The 13,006-nt window shown below is 44.8% G+C and overlaps 1 protein-coding gene and 1 long non-coding RNA gene across 2 annotated transcripts in view; both read right to left on the bottom strand.

The window, feature by feature from the left end:
- Positions 1-4,885, bottom strand: part of HCFC2 (host cell factor C2) — a 34,072-nt gene extending 29,187 nt beyond the window's left edge. The window contains exons 1-3 of the mRNA XM_029955427.1: positions 4,711-4,885; positions 3,160-3,308; positions 1,843-2,003 (exon numbers count right to left, since the gene is read on the bottom strand). Coding sequence (XP_029811287.1) covers positions 1,843-2,003; positions 3,160-3,308; positions 4,711-4,873 — 473 coding nt within the window. The 5' untranslated portion in view covers positions 4,874-4,885. The remainder of the gene's footprint in view (positions 1-1,842; positions 2,004-3,159; positions 3,309-4,710) is intronic.
- Positions 4,886-8,919: 4,034 nt separating this feature from the next.
- On the bottom strand, positions 8,920-11,271 carry LOC115303723. The gene is made up of 2 exons (XR_003914213.1): positions 11,007-11,271; positions 8,920-9,101 (listed from the first exon to the last, which is right to left on the bottom strand). It is a non-coding gene; the product is annotated as an uncharacterized LOC115303723 (long non-coding RNA).
- Between the last annotated feature and the right edge of the window lie 1,735 nt (positions 11,272-13,006).

Below are 13,006 nucleotides of genomic sequence, written 5' to 3' on the forward strand. Positions count from 1 at the left end.
AAAATGAATAAGAAAATCAACAACTTCAGAAAAGGAATTGCAAATATCCCTAAGCATAGTTAATCAAGCTCTGCCAATTTTTGAAAAATCAAAATAAATCCATGAATTGTATTTTACCTATTAGATTGGCAGAACCTAAGAAGAGCAAGACAATTCAATATTGTTAAGGAGGTAGGCAGTCCTGTACACTGTTATCAGGAGTATAAAATAGCTCTGTCTCTTTGGAGGTTGATTCAGGAAAACCTAACAAACCTGAATGTAAATGCCCTTGACCTCCCTCCCCCCAAGCCCATTTATAAGTATGAATCCTACAAAAATAGTTATACACATACAAAGACTATACTAGCAAAAAAAGTGGAAATATTTAAATATCGACCAGCAGGGGGCTGGTTCAATAACTTGCATAATTCAGACTACTTTTCAGCCATTTAAAACACAATAAGGTCAATTTTTATCTACTACCCTAAAAGAGCTCCAAGATACACTGTTAAAGGAAAACAACAACAACAAAAAACACAAACAAGTAAATACCCAAAGACACAAAGCAAAAAGAAAGATGCCACATCCGTAAAAGAAAATACATGTCTGTGTAGGATCAGATCAATGTTCCCAACTCCCCTCCCTCGGTACACAGAATACACAGTTCTGAATCACTGACCATCAGAATGTGAACAGAAAGGAATCTGCTAGCTTTAACCAGTGGCTTTCAAAAGCACTGCATCTATTTGCTCCCTCAGGCAGCATAAACTTGAGAAGCTTGCCCATTATATATAATAACCTAAAAAAGCTAATATGTGTTATAAGAAAAGGATTCTAAAAGATGCACATCAAATTGAGCTATGTGTTTGCCTGTGTTGTAGGACAGTGATGTTGTGAGAAAGAACTTCATATACTTTCTAATTTCTTGAATTTTTACAAGTCTCTATCCAAGAAAGTCTATTTAATGTAAAAATGAAAAAGACATGTGCTAGACGTGAAAGTGTCTGGATTAGTATGGGGGGGATTTTTCTTCCTTTCTCCAGTTTCCAAGTTTTCCATGATGTTTTAATATGTGTTCTTTTTTAAAGTCTGGAAAAAAACAAAAAAGCTAAGCCTCTGACCTCAATCTAATGTAGGCAATATGCTGATGACAACGTGGAAGTACTTTGAAAATGATGCCAATGATCTTATTTAGCCATTGTAATGACACTGAAATGTAAGTATTTAATCACTCCCATTTCATGGCCAAGGAAAACAGGATTAGATTACTTCCATTAAAGGACACACATGGTAAGCAGTGAATCAGAAAAGTCTTTCGGACTCTAAATCTCCAAATCCTGAATGCTATGACAATGTGATCAAAACACTGCGCAAAAAGAAAAGAGGTAGTGATAGTTCTGCCTGCAGAAAAGAGGAGAGGCCTGGTTCAAAACGTATTTGCTTGTGTGAAGCACCCAAAGGGCTTCCTGTATGAGAAATGGATATGACAGCCATTATTTTGCAGTGAGATTTCTTGTCACCAAATTCCTAGAGACATCTAATTTGAAAGTAACCATTTGTTACTTTTTATTATAATTTATAACAACTAAAATATATTATGGCTCAAAATATACAAATACGTTGCTATAAACAGTTACATTAGTATCATTTAATAAGATGATTTCTGATTAGAACAGGCATAGTTTTGAAAACAAATACATACTCCAGGGACTAAGGAAAACACAAGCGCTCCCAAATTTGTTCACTGTGAGGTTCAAATGGAAAAGGCTAAGCTTCATCCTTTTTAATAATTAAAAATGGTAAAAATCAAATGTTCTTAAAAGTCATAAAACAAACATTTGGTCTGAAAAAGAATCAGCATACCTGGGAACATTATTGTTTGAATCTTCACTCTCATTTGCCAGACCACCAAACAAATAGCATTTGTTTCCATATAAAGAGAAGCTATGTCCAAGCCGAGGACAAGGAGGTAAACCAGAAGAAGGGGGGTGGGGTTTCACTTTTTTCCATAACCAACGACTTGCCTAAGAAAAGAGCATAAACACAATCAGGCAAAATCAGGAAAGCATTCCTTTATTATCACTAGTAGAACATCATATCAATACATTTCAATTGAGATCCAATCAGAAGGCTCCAGTAAGTTATCCTGGGGACAAATGACAAGTAAGCAGATAACTTCTGGAACTAAAATAAACACTGCAATAGAAATTCGGTCTACTCTTCCATATTCACAGCTTTCCTCAATAGCAACCTAATAAAAATAAACATAATAACTCATAATAATAAACTAACAGTTCCAAAATATTTTCCAAATGAAAAATGAAATGTATATAGCTTTAAGGTTAAATGTAATGTATATATTCTTACTTTCTGAAATTAGGTAATCCACAGTATATATTTCAATCCTTAAGTAAAGGTCATTTAACAAACCAAACTCCAAAACTTATGCTCTGGCCATGGATGCTCTATTTATCTAAAACTATCTGCTCATAAATAGGTATAATTCACCTACATCTGTCAATTACCAGATGTCTTCATGATGACAGCCCTGCGAACATATGCACAGTTTGGCAATAAAAGTCCATTAAGGGCTGTCAGAGAGGGCTCTGAGTGTGGTTTAGGAGAATCACATTTAAAAAGGATATATGAACCTGTACTTTCTTTTGGTATGTACTGCCAGGGGTGAAAAGGTGATTATTAGTGTAATGGTAACAATTTCTATAACTAAGGCAGAAGTTTTCAAAATGTGGCCCGGGGACCAGCAGCAGCACAGGGGAACTTGGTAGGAATGCAAGGGGTGAGGCCCCACATCAGATGATACTGACTCAGAATCCCTGGGAGCAGGGCCCAGCGCTCTGTTTTCACAAGCTCTCCAGATGCTTCTGTTGCTGCTAAAATTGAAGAACTGCCACTAAGATACAAAAACCTAAAGGTGTTGCATGCACAATTGACACTTAGTAACAGATATCTTAATGTTACAAATGTTACACTGGGTATTGAAAAAAGTTACATTAGAAACTTTGGCTTTTTGTGAGGTGGAAACATTTTGTTTGAAGCTATAAGACATGAAACTCTCACTGCTTCAAATATGTTAATGAAATTTTTTTGCAATCTTTAAAACAATTAAGAGCAGTATCACGATTAAAGCTGCAGATTGAGATAAGTTTTAAATACACTTACTTGCAACTCATATAACTCATTGCTGTATCTTCCATATTCAACCATTCCCCCAAACACTAATATTCTGGTACCATCACAGACAAATCCGTGGGCAGCGCAACCTGGAGGAATGTCACCTCTAACAGCTGGTAGGAACCACTGATTTGTAACTAGTGGCCAAAATAAAAATGAAAACCAATTATAAGAAACAGTTATCACAAACTATGCGAATGTGCTTATATGTATCTTCTATATCAGTGGTTCTTCATCAGGGATGACTTTGCCCCCAGAACACTAAAAATTTGTAGTTGCCTAACTGGAGGGAGAGGAGGGTCACTTACTGGCAACTAGAGGGTAGTGACTAGAGACGCTACCAAACATCTTACCATGTCCCTGCATCTCGCAACTGACTTGTTTGGTTCAAAACGGCAACAGTGCGGCTCCTGCGAAACCCTGATCTCCGTCATTTAATTCTTACCAAAACCTAGCTTGGTGAGTATCACCATCTCTGCTCTACACGCGAAAATCTGCTGTTTACGTTTGGTGACTTTAGCGCTGTTCCTGGGCACCCGGCAGAGCAAAATTCAAACCTGGTCTTAACCTTCCAAAGCCAGGATTTTTACACTGTACCAAACTGTCAAAGAACTTTTTAACCATATAGCGGAGTTCCGGGGGTGGGGGTCGGGGGACCGAGGGTGGAAAAAATAAAATAAAATTTCCCCCGCGCCGCTAAGGTAGGAACCGCTACGATTAAGTGACTTGGTCAAAGCTGTTGATGGTGACATAGACCCCAAATTCAGTCGTGAGTCCGACACCAAGGAAAGAGCATCTTCATGACAGCGGGCGCGTTTGCACGGTGGGGAGAATGAGATGCCACCGTCCTCTGCGCTCCCGGGGCCCTCGAAGCCCCCACGCCGCCCGGGGACACTTGGGGTCCGCCTCCCGAGCGCTGCACGGCGGAACTTCGGCGCACACACCCCGCGGGGCAGAGACTGGCCCCGCCAGCTCAGAGGGTTACCAGCGAGGTCGAAATCTTGACTGCCACCTGCCAGGCTCCGGGCTGCTTGGGGGCGAAGGGCCCAGGACGCCTCCCGTTCTCCCTCCGCGCCCCCACCCCGCCCTCACGCCCCGCCCCGCCTCTCCCCTCCAGAGGAACCACCGCAGGCGAAGACAGGCCAGGCCCGGAGCAGCTCCGGTTTGCAGTTGATGTTTGACAGGGGAGCGATCTCGGACCCCCGGAGTGGGCGAGACTCCGGGAAGAGGCCCAGGCGGGTGAAAACGGTCTCTCTGTCTCTCGCCTACGTCCGCCAGCAGGGCTGGGGCGCGCGGGGGAGGGAGGTCCCGGACTGCCGGCCTCAGGGCCGGCGCGCCCCACTCGCGGCCCGGGAAAGTGGAGCTGCCGCCCGGAACGCGGAGGAAGCCGGGCCGCCAGGCAGAGCCGCGCTCCCCGCAGCCGGCCCGACGAGGCAGTGACCCGGCGGTGACAGCTGTCAGGGCCGCGGCCGCCGCCTCGCCTCCCCTCCCCCTCCGCGGCTCCCACAGGCGGGGCCGCAGAGTTGCCGCCGCGCCTACCCGTGTTGTAGACGTGCAGCTCGTCCGCGATGCCCTCGTTGCCCCCTCCAAAGATGATCATCAGCTCCCGGATGGCCACGGCCCGGTGTCCGTGCCGGGCGCGGGGGACCGGCCCCGTGAAGGAGGAAACCCGCCTCCAGTTGAGGAGGCTGGGAGCCGCCATCTTCCCAACCCCCGCCCCTCTGCCCACAATGCACCGCGCCCGCTCCGGCGCCTCCGCTCCAGTGGGAGGGCGGGGACCCGCCTCCAGCTGTGCGCCGGGGGTGGGGGTCACGTGACCGCGGGCGCCCAGGGCCGGGCTGAAGGCCGGCGGGGCACTGGGGGGTCCCGGCAGCGGAGCCCCGCCCTACCCCCCGGGCGACGTGTCCGGGCCGAGCACCTGTGGCAACGGGCCTTAAGATGTAAAGACACTTCCTCCTGATCGCGTCTCCCTCCCCTGCCCCGCCCCGCTTTTTGTATAGCGGGAGAAAGTACGGCGTTTGCCTTTACCGCCACTTTAATTGAGCATCTAGGATGTGCGGGCGAGTCAGGCTCTGAACAGTTACAGCGCGACGGGGAAGAAAGCTCGCGTGGAGGTGGGAAGTGCCGGGAGCGCGGCGGGCAGACTGGGAAGTCTGTCTGTCTGGGCCGGCGGGTGGCGCGCGCAGCGGACGCCAGGGCGCCGAGGATGCCAGCGGACGCCGGTGGAGGCCGCAGCCTGCGCCGGGAGCACCCTGGAGGGAAGGTCGGAGCTCAGCCTGCACAGACAGATCAGGCACTTGAGGGTTTGGCGGCTGTAGCCATGCCAAGAAGTTTAGAACAGTGAGCCGCGGAAGGTTTGTTTCAACAGGTGGAAAACTGTAGATTTCTGTTTTATTGCTAGATAGCATTTGAGGGTCTTCCAGGGCCAAACTGTCCTAATTGCCTTAAGGGTATGAACTCAGGATTCTCCCAGCAATCCCGTGCAGTGGGTACTGCTGTCTCCCTATTCGTGGATGGGGACATGAGGCACAGAGAAGTAAGTCTCCCAAGGACACACAGCAGAAGCGGATTGGGACCGGATTCAAACGCAGGGCTTCTAACTCCAGAGCCCTTTCCCTAACCACTATACAATAAACTGGCTTTGCTCACATTCACATATAATCCTTTTAAGACGGAGATGCTGGGGCGCCTGGGTGGCTCAGTCGGTTAAACCTCCAACTCCGGCTCAGGTGAGATCTCATGTTCGTGGGTTCGAGCCCCGCATCGGGCTCTATGCTGACAGCTAGCTCAGATCCTGGAGCCTGTTTCTGGTTCTGTATCTTCTCCTCTCTCTGCCTCTCCCCCTCTCATGCTCTCTCTCTGTATCAAAAGTAAATAAAACATTTAAAAAAAAAAGACTGAGATGCTTTATTATCTGGTCCTATAAAGAATCACACTCAAATAGGTACAATTCCAGAAGAAGACAAAAAATATTTTTGAAAGCAGCTTAAATCCCTACCTCATACTCTCAAGAAGGTCCTGAAGGCGGACTACACACAACATAAGGCAGATTTCCTAAAATTCCTTTTTCCTCATCTCTTACCATTTTCAGTTTCTCTCCTATGCGTATATCATCCCCTCTCCCCCAACTCCCTCGATCCTAAACCTGCCTCTCCACCTCTTCATCCATCTAAGTTTTCTTTTGAGAGGTGATTATCTACCTTTTAAAAAGGAATTCTCACTATACTCTCAGCTTTAGCTTCTCAGGTTCTTCCTCTCACTGGGTACCCCAATTTTGCAAGATGGTCAAAGAGAATTTGGGAAAGGAGGGGGAAGATGGCTGGAAACAAGGAAAGGAGCTTATGAGTATTTATGTGTTAATATTTTTCTTTGTCACATATGTAACATAGACTCTTAAGAGTTTCTGTTATAAAGTATGCATCTGAAACAATAGTGGAAAAGTTGGGATAAAGCAATGAGCTTGTCACAGAATTTAAAATATTTTAAAAACTGCACCTTATCCTGAGAGTTGAGCATTAAGATGTCCTAACTTAAGAATGAGGTCATAAGTAGACGGTAGTAGTGTGTGTGTGTTTAACGCCTTTATAGCAAAAGACCAAGGACAAAATCGAAAGTTGTAAACCCACATATCTATGATACGTGGAAGACCCAACATCCCTGAAGTGGGAGAAAGATGAAGGCAAAATATTAAGAAAGAAGAGATTGTAAGTCGTAACTAATTGCTTAGATAAGGAAGTGCAGGACAATGGAGGACGTGTGTGTTCGTTTCCTAGAACTGCTGTGACAAAATACCACAAACTGTGTGACTTGAAACAACAGAAATTTGTTGTGTCACAGCTCTGGAGGCCACAAGCCCCAAATCAGAGTATCAGCAGGGCCCTCTGAAAACCGGAGGGGAGAATGCTTCCTTGCCTGTCTGGCTCCTGGTGGTGGCCATTGATCCTAGACCTTTCTTGGCTTGTAGCTGGATCTCCAGTCTCTGCTTTCATCATCACATGGTGATGTCCCTGTGTACTTGTGTCTCTTCTCTGCTTATAAGTTCACGGTCACATCCTAAGGACCTTATCTTAACTTGATTACAACTAGAAATAAGGTCACCTTCACATGTATTGGGTATTAGGATGTCCACATATCTTTTGGGGGAACACGATTAAATCCATGATGAAGTGCTTCATTCAGGGGGAATAATATTTTACCACAGCAGCTTTGACTCAACTCTGCCTAATGAGGAGTATAGAATAGGTCTCTGATTTTTAAGAAAGCTACCTTCAATCTTTAAAACTGTAGGAATGGAAGTTACCATCTAGAAGGAGAGCATAGCAAGGCAAGACAGAGGCAGAATAGCATCCTGAAGAAGCTAGTATTTCAAGAGGTAAAGACGAAAAAGGAGCACTCATGAAGGAAATGGAGAATGAGGAGCCAGAGAGGTCAAAAGGGAACCGGATGAGGGTAATGTCAAAGAAGCCACAGATGAAGGGGGTTTCACAGAGGCGGAAGTGGTTATCAAAGCCAAAACCCTAGAGAGGTCAGATAAGAAAAAGACTAATAAGCGTCTTGTTGGATTTGCAAATAAGATTATCAGTGGTCTAGATGAACACACTCAGTGGAGTGGGAGAAGGGAAGCCATAGGAGATCAAAGAATGAGTAACAAGTAAGGAGGCCCAGACAATGTGTATACGTCTACTTTTTACAGACCCTTGTCCAAGAAAGGAGAGAAAAACATAGTGGCTGGAGGGAGAAATGGATACATGGCAAGCTGATACTCTTTTACATGGGTGAGATGAGCATGTCTGTGGGCCCAGAAGAAGGATGCAGTTGCAAAGGTGAGACTGTAGGAGCAATAGGACTGTCTTAGTCCATCTGGGCCACTGTTAAAATACTAGAGACTGGGACTGTGCTCGTTTTGGTGGCGCATATACAGACTGAGGCTGACCCAGTGGGTAGAGCATGTGACTCTTGGTCTCAGGGTTGTGGGTTTGAGCCCCACATTACATGTAGATTACTTAAAAAAAATAAAATTAAAAAAAAAACACTACAGACTGGGTGACTTATAAATAGCAGAAATGTTTTTCTTACAGTTCTGAGGGCTGGAAGTCCAAGATCAGAATGCTGGCAAGGCCAGGTTCTGGGGAGAGCTCTCTGGCAGGTTGTGGACTGCTGACTTGTCGCTCTACCCTGTATGATGGAAGGGGTGGGGTAGGGCTCTGTAGTCCAAGCTCAGCACCTACACACCAAAACACCAAAGGCCCCACCTGGCATCATCTGGTATCATCATCTTGGGGGTGAGGATTTCAATGTATGAATTTGGGCACAAACACTCATAGCAAGAAAATATGTCATTTGGAAATGTTTTCCATTACAAGTAGCAGAATATTCAACACGGTGGCTAAATGATAAGGCTGTTCATTATCTTGCACAAGAAATCTGGGGTAGGTGGGTCCAGGATTAGTTCAGTGGTTCAGTGGTGTCATAGTTCTGGGTAGAGACTCTGAATTTTTCTTGGCTTTCCTTTGTGGTCATAAGAAGGTGGCTGTGGCCCTGGGCATTGTGTCCTCACATAACTATGCCCAAAGATGTAAGCAGGAAGGCAGCCAGGATGGGGAAATAGAATTCTCCTTTCACAAGCAGAAAAAGCGTCTTGCCTAGAAGCCATCCAGAACACTTCCCCATGGGTTTCATTGGCCAGAAGTAGGGCATTTGGTACATTAAGATTACATTCACTATACTAACAGAAATACCAACACAATAGTGGCTATAAAAGTTTATATTTCTCTTATATAAGTGACTTTTGGAGGTAGCAGTCCAAAGCCGGGGGACGTGGCAGCTGTATTTCACCAAGTCCTCATGAATTTGTTGACCTTGTAGATTTGAATTGTAGATTGCAATTCCTCCTTCCAGCTCCTGGCCCAAGATGGCTGCTCCAGCACCAACTATGGAATCCACATTCCAGCCAACAGGAAAGAGTAAAGGAAAGGAATAGTCCCTTCTTGAGAACACATTCTGGAATTATTAATATTTATATGCTATATAATATAATATGTATAATAATAATCTTATACATATTATTTCTGCTTACATCCCATGAGCCAGTATTTAGTCACAAGGCCGTGGCTTGTTGACGAATGTCTGGGAAATGTAGTTTTTATTTAGAATGGCCATGTTCCCAGCTAATGTTCAGGGTTCTGCTACAGAGAAGGAGGAAGACAACAGATGTTGGAGGTCATCTTCCAGGAGGGTGGCTACAGGAGGGTGGTGGGAAAGTAATGGTTTTGTTTTGTTTTGCTTTTGGAGAAACAAGAAAAGGAGAATAAATTGGGAAATGAGAGTTGTTTGAGCTAACCAACCAGTCCTGCCCCAGGGAGAACTGATACTTGATGGAGCAGGATCCTGAAGGCTCAAGAACAGATGGATTCAGAGTATACATAGATTTGCACGTGCACTAGGGTTGAATATATTAGGTTTTCACACTATAGATTATAGATTACATAAACATTTCTATTCTGTAAATGTGTACTAGAAAACAAAGTTCTAATGGACAGTGCTGCTCTAGCCTTTCAAGGTTCCATTAGAGAAGGTATATTCATCTCTCACCCCTTTTTCTCTTTCACTCCTACTTCCCCCATATCAAATACCCATCATGCACCTGGACTGGCCACATAGCAGGAATTAGATTTAGAATTCAGTAGGTGTAGCCATTTACCAGCTATATGGTCTTGGTCAAATTATTTATCCCCTTTGAGCCTCAGATTCTTTGTCTATAAGACAGGAATAATAATTTCTTAGAGTCATTTTGAAGACCAAATGAGACAATGTATATAAAGTATAAGCAACCCTCGCTTTGCGTGGTAGTGTAGTTCTACAAAAACAACCATGTAAGTTGAAACCTTGCAAAGTGATCTTAAACTTCAATGGACAAAATTACATTTGTGCTGTGACCTTTAAAAATTTTGTCAAAGTAGGTGCCCCTGGGTGGCTCAGTTGGTTAAGCGTTCTGACTTTTGATCTCAGCTCAAGTCATGATCTCATGGTTCATGAGAGAGAGCCCCATGTTGGGCTCTGAGGTGACAGAGTGGATCCTACCTCTCTGTCTTTTTCTCTCTCTCTCTCCCTCTCTCTCTTTCCCTCCCCCATTTGTGCACACACTCTCTCAGAATAAACTTTTTTTTTAAAGTTGCTAACATTTCTTTATTTTTGAGAGACAGAGAGAGAGAGAGAGCATGAGTGGGAGAGGAGCAGAGAGAAGGAGATACAGAATCTGAAGCAGGTTCCAGGCTCTGAGCTGTCAGCACAGAGCCCAATGTGGGGCTCAAACTCATAGACTGCAAGATCATGACCTGAAGTTGGACACTTAACCGACTGAGGCATTTATGCACCCCATCAGAATAAATAAACTTAAAAAAACTTTTTTGTGTGTCAACATATTTAAAACTCTTACTGTTGGGAGGCGACTGGGTGGCTCAGTCAGTTAATCATCTACCTTCAGGTCAGGTCATGATCTTGTGGTTCATGAGTTCGAGCCCCTTGTAGGGCTCTGTACTGACAGCCCAGAGCCTGAAGCCTGTTTCAGATTCTGTGTCTCCCTCTTTGTCTGCCCCTCTTCCACTCACAGTCTATGTCTTTCTCTCTCAAAAATAAATATTAATAAAAAAAAAACCCTCTTACTGTTGGTTTTAAATGGCTAGGGAAAGGAGAAAATTTGTAGATCCAATATGTGATTTGTTATACTGTAATTTGAATCATAAGAAACATTGAGAATTGAGTGTTTAAGTTTTGGGGGTTTGTTTTGTTTTGTTTTTGTATAAAACTTAATTGATGGTAGTTTGAACAGTGCTTACCTTCCCATCTGTCATATAAATTATTGTGCAGAGTGAGCATTTTCCCGTGCCTGGGCAAATTGCCATTTTCCTTTCCGGATTTGGATCAGCTTTCTGTATTTTATTCTTTGCACCTTCCAATGTCATGAAATATCTTCAAGAGTTCCTTTAAGATGATTTTTTTTTTATCTGTGTCTCTTCTCTTGGAACATCTTCATCCTTTTCTGCACAGCCACTCTCTGCAGTTATGTTCATAAATTTACCTTCACTAAATTCTTCTGGCTGCATATCTAGGGTGGAATGGTGACAGTGTCATCCAACGGCCAGCTGTTTCTTCTCTATGTCCATTTACCTTTGACTTGAACTTCACTCTCCCCATTACTGCTTTTTATTTCTTTGCTACATTATTATCTTTGTTGGCCAATTCTCTCTAGTACCGTTTTTTGTACCTATCACAGGCGTTTACCACTGTGAATCATGGAGACAACATGAGCACATGCTTTGTTGTCTGTGCATAAACTGAATAACAAATGTCCAGTCATCTATTGACTGGCTGACTGATAGAGAAGTGACATGATTGGTCACAGATCATGATTTGGATCTGTTATTTGCGTAGTCATTCCATGGACTAAAAACCTAGCAGCAGAGTTTGTACTTAGGCAAGTACCCACAGTTAATGTACTATGGTAACAGACTTGAATTTGAACTGTATTGTTGAGGGCCTCATGTCATGAAACTAAACGATTGATAACTGAAATTTGTGCTATTGCCACGCAAAGGGCTATGCTGCGTTTATGTGGTGCGTGATGTAGTTAACACTTAGTAAGTAGTAGATTGTTTTACTAGTATCATCTTTGTAATTTTTGTTATCTTACTATTGTTTTTACTGTTCCTTCTGAGCTACAGGCCACTGAGGAGTCAGCCGGAGAGGGAGGGGCTGGTGCTGGGAGGTGGCAGACAGTGCGGTGTTTTCAGCCAAGAGGGTTAATGGCCATGTCCAAAGGATGCCTTAATCTCCACCCAGGACTCAGGCCAAGTGTTTATTGGCAGAGGTCTGGGGAGGAGTTTTGGGGAGTGCCAGTAGGAGGGCAGGACTCAACAGCAGAGAGGCAGGGCAGGCACTGCTCCTGAGAGGAGAGAAGCAGATGTCTGTGAGGTCTGTTCACAGGTCACAGGGCTCCGGCCACGGCTCTTGGCTAGAGCTGTGGCCGAGACATGGAAAAGGCAGCAGGCAAGAGCCAGCCAGGACTCTAGGCCAGGTAGAGCCCACCCCAGTTACCAGAACAGGCAGCTGGAGCATGAGTCGAAGAAGAAAAGCACTCATCTCATGTGAAAGAGGCCCCCAGGTACAGAGTCAGGTGGAGATGCAGTGGCTGCAGCTTAGGGGCCAGCAGAGAAGGGCCCAGAGGGCCTCCGCTGGGGACATGATGGCCATCACTAAGTCCCATCAGGGAAAAGCGAGGGAGCTGAGGCTCCTATAGTTCTAGTTCCCACCCCACGTGGGTGATCTTGGAGCCCAGCCCTGGGAGACAGAGGCAATAATAGAGACTCTCAGCCTGACCGAATGTAGTCATTCATTGCTACTATAGAATGCTTTTTCCTTTCCTTCCAGTCCTTTCATCAGCCTTAACCGATTTTATCTAAGACCTGATCTACCAAGTCGTACACCCAGCCAAAGCAGGCCCTTTGGGTAAGAAGGAATGATGAACGTTTGACTCTCAACTAATACAAAGTAAACACAGAATGATAATGACTCAGATACACATTGTGTCGACTAATGATACCACAAATATAAGAGGCATACAAATCACATAGGACTGCTTGCAGGCATATAACTGAAACCGACCAAAGTGCCGTCCCCACATAATGGTTTACTTTCGTCACACGGCTAGATGTTTCATGGTACTTAATTCACAGCTGCTGTGGTGACTCCCAGTGCCATCAGGGATGTAGGCTCCTCTTATGTTCTTGCTCTGCCCTCCTTAACATGGGCAGGGCTGCCAAACCGTACAGGGCAGGGA

Source organism: Suricata suricatta, chromosome 10 (assembly GCF_006229205.1).
Source record: "Suricata suricatta isolate VVHF042 chromosome 10, meerkat_22Aug2017_6uvM2_HiC, whole genome shotgun sequence".
NCBI classification, from domain to species: domain Eukaryota; kingdom Metazoa; phylum Chordata; class Mammalia; order Carnivora; family Herpestidae; genus Suricata; species Suricata suricatta.